This window comes from Mus caroli, chromosome 4 (genome assembly GCF_900094665.2).
Source record: "Mus caroli chromosome 4, CAROLI_EIJ_v1.1, whole genome shotgun sequence".
NCBI classification, from domain to species: Eukaryota; Metazoa; Chordata; class Mammalia; order Rodentia; family Muridae; genus Mus; species Mus caroli.
In genome coordinates this window covers 19,852,091-19,855,563 of record NC_034573.1, presented here as the reverse complement: position 1 = coordinate 19,855,563, position 3,473 = coordinate 19,852,091, and the positions used below count along the sequence as shown (strand labels likewise).

Genomic DNA, 3,473 nt, shown 5'->3' with positions numbered 1-3,473 from the left:
TTTAACAAATTGTATCTTATATCTTGGGTATCCTAAGTTTTTGGGCTAATATCCACTTATCAGTGAGTACATATTGTGTGAGTTCCTTTGTAAATATGTTACCTCACTCAGGATGATGCCCTCCAGATCCATCCATTTGCCTAGGAATTTCATAAATTCATTCCTTTTCTTAATGACAACTACATGGCATCAGTGGCTACCTAAACTGACCACAGCAACAGCTCTCTCCCTGCCAATAGCAAGATGTCAGCCTTCCTTCCCCACTGTAGCAATTTGAGGATGTGGCCATACTCATGGAGCATCTAACACATGAGCCTCCCTTCCCTCATGGATTCAGGTACCACTTCAGGATTTCATTACTCATTTGCTGTCGACTGCTTCAATGATTGTTTTGTAACAACTGTCTTGGTGGATGAGAATCAGTGAAATAGCGTTATGTAACAAGAATCAAAACCCAGGATGAGGAAGATGGCTCTGCTGGTTCTGCACTGGCACCATACCTGACATGAGTTCAGTACCTGGGACTACATGGTGGAAGGAGAGAATCAACTCACCTTTTGTCCTCTTACCTCCACATACAGGCTCTAGCATGTGTACACACACACACACACACACACACACACACACACACTTTTTAAGAAGTCGGCAGGCAGATCTAGGATTGCAGTGCAGTTTATTGGGGACTGATTGACAAAAGCAGTCCTGGATGACATTAGGAGTTGGTGAATTCCCATGACATAAGTTAGAACGACAGTAGTTTATAAAGTAGTCAGAGCAAAAATGACTTCATCCAAACCAGAATGTACCTGGGTTATCTCAAGCTTGTATCAGACAGACACATACCAATTCTACTAATAAAAGCCAATCATTGCAATGAAAAGCAGTGTTATTCTGGGCAGTTATGGCAACTGTGAATGAAGATGATCAGGCTGAATCCATGGCTAGCTATATTGTTAACACTACCCAGTAACTAAGCACTGGGGGAGACAGAGTCCCTGGAATTAATCACCAAAAGGCTCTGCATTAAATAGCTATTTATCCTATAGAGATTCAGATCAAAGATCATGAATGTTTAAGTACTCTGAGTAAATATGGAAAGAAGGATGTTCATTCCTGAGCAAACGCGCAGCTCTTTCAGAGTGATGAGGCACTAAAAAATAACACACTGGAGCTAAGGACAGCATTGCGTGGGGGGTGGGGGGAAGCTGCTGCAGCTGGGTTAAAGAGTTTGAGGCCAGCTTGGACTACGCAGTAAGATATTACCTCAAACACCAACCCACTCCAAAAGTAAAAGGTAAAGCTATGATGTTATATCAAATGGCTTTGAGACACAGTCTTTGTGGTTGGGTGAGCTTACCTGAGTTTATCTATGTGTGTCTTGACACTAAGTGGTTGGTTTTGCTGGTAGCTGTGCCTAAGTTTGGATACCCTATCTCTTTAGAGTAGAACTTTACCCAAACCACCCACTCTTCTGCTGCAGGCTTCTTCATGAACAGCTTCTCTCAGCTCTCATTTTTACTAAAGCCAAATCTAGTTCTTTTCTCCTCTCCTCCTTATTCAATTCCATTCCTTCAAATTCAGTTTCCCATTCCTCACTTTTCAAAATAAATGTGAGACCCAAATACCAGTCACTGGTCATTTTTAGAGCATCTTTGATCTAGAATCCATTCATTCAGGGATTTTAATCTTGCTATCCAGTCTCTCATAGCAGAGAGCGTTTAGTCATCTATTAGCCCAGAGCTCTACAGAGGACTTACAGAAGCAGACATTTGAGAAGTTTTGGCCCTTTATGCTCGGGTAACCCGTGTATCAATTCACATAATTCTTACAACTCCCATACAGGCAATCCAGTGTAGTAGTCAGTACAAAATATTCCGTTTACTCTTCAGTATCCACTCATCTTTGTAGTTACTGAAGTTTCCCGGGCTGCAACTTTCCCAGGAAAGCATTCTTAACTTCACGCTTGTGGTAATGTTAACAACCAACGCTAAGACATGTAAGGCACCTAGGTTTGTGTCCGGTATATAACCTGCACTTCAATTCCTGGTTGTACAGTCGAAGACACGTCAGATACAGCTAGTTAAGGAACCGACATCTAAACTCCACTTTTCCAAATGTAAATTTCATACACCTTGTGTGACGTTACAATTAGTGTTCTACATGAAAGAAAAAAACAGAAAAGTGGGCTAATGTGCAAAATGGAAGAATTTTATTGTGTGATACCAGTTAAGAAACCATATTTACATCTGCGAGCCACCCAGGAAACCTGAGTCAGTACTGCTGATTCACATATTCATTTTGAATGAATGGAGGATGGTTGTGACGGCACTTTCCACCATAATCAGCAATGATTGGAATTAGTGTGTTCCCTTAAACGCCTGTATTAAATCACAAATAAGTAGGGATAGTTTCTTCACTGGAACTAGATATGAAGAAGCTGACAAACTCTCCAGTCACCTCCCATCTTTGCTGTTCCATCTGGCTCCCTCCATCACCATGCTGCATTCATCTCATCTTCCACATCTTTTCCCGTGGAATCTCGAGGCAAGTAGTCTGTCTGTTCCCGTGAAAGAATATGGACGAGCCCAGTTACCCCAACTCCATTCTGTCCTTTTGAAATGTATTTCATTTTACAGAATAAGTAAAAATACTACTAGGATTTCGAGAACCTAAACTCTGGCTTCCTTGCATCATAAACGACAGGTAACTCCGTAGTGTGTTCTGTGGACACCCATTTTAACTACAAGACTTTGTATTTGCCTGGTCTTTTGTCATTTATCTTCACTGGTGTCCTGGAACTTATATAAGGCAGGTATACTTTTACAGAAATTCAATTTCAGAGAGGTCAAACAATATGGGCAAGAACCCACAGGTATAACATGCCAGAATGAGCCAAACTCATTTCACCTTATCTGAGATTCTATTACTGGAAGGTGCCATTCCAGAGTTTAAGTGAATGAATCGGTAACTTTCTAGGTCCCTTCGGGGATTTATTCTATACTTCTACTGGTTATTTTTCCTCCTAGAATAAAAACAGGTATAAATGTTTGGTTATCAAATTGGATCCTCTTATTTTTAGCTGTTCTTTCATACTTCTCTTATTTCTAAATTAAAGAAGTTATTTGTTCAAATAATCTTTAAGTATTGCCTCGCTCTTAGAAACCTTTTCAAGTTACCTATTTCTATTTGTCAAAAGAGAGACAGCCACCAGCATGTCAGATACCACTAATTCTTCTACAAAATTATTTCATATTTAAAACCAATTTAAAACATTAAAAAGACCCTCATGGATTTTTCATCTCTAGAATAGTAATATATATTTTTCTTTCTTTTCACTCAGTTTTCTCTCTTTCTTCACTTGGGAAATATAGTCACTGTGTTTCCCTGCTGATTATCTGTCCCTAACACAATGCCAGTCTTATAGGAGTCAGGAGGACTCTTGCTTTCAGTGTCTACTACAAAGAACAAACCAA

The 3,473-nt window shown here is 39.9% G+C and overlaps 1 protein-coding gene across 1 annotated transcript in view; it reads right to left on the bottom strand.

The window, feature by feature from the left end:
• Positions 1-2,187: 2,187 nt before the first annotated feature.
• The window catches only part of Ndufaf4 (NADH:ubiquinone oxidoreductase complex assembly factor 4), a 5,390-nt gene continuing 4,104 nt past the window's right edge, over positions 2,188-3,473 (bottom strand). The window contains exon 4 of the mRNA XM_029476869.1: positions 2,188-2,557. Within this exon, the coding sequence (XP_029332729.1) occupies positions 2,511-2,557 (47 nt within the window). The 3' untranslated portion in view covers positions 2,188-2,510. The remainder of the gene's footprint in view (positions 2,558-3,473) is intronic.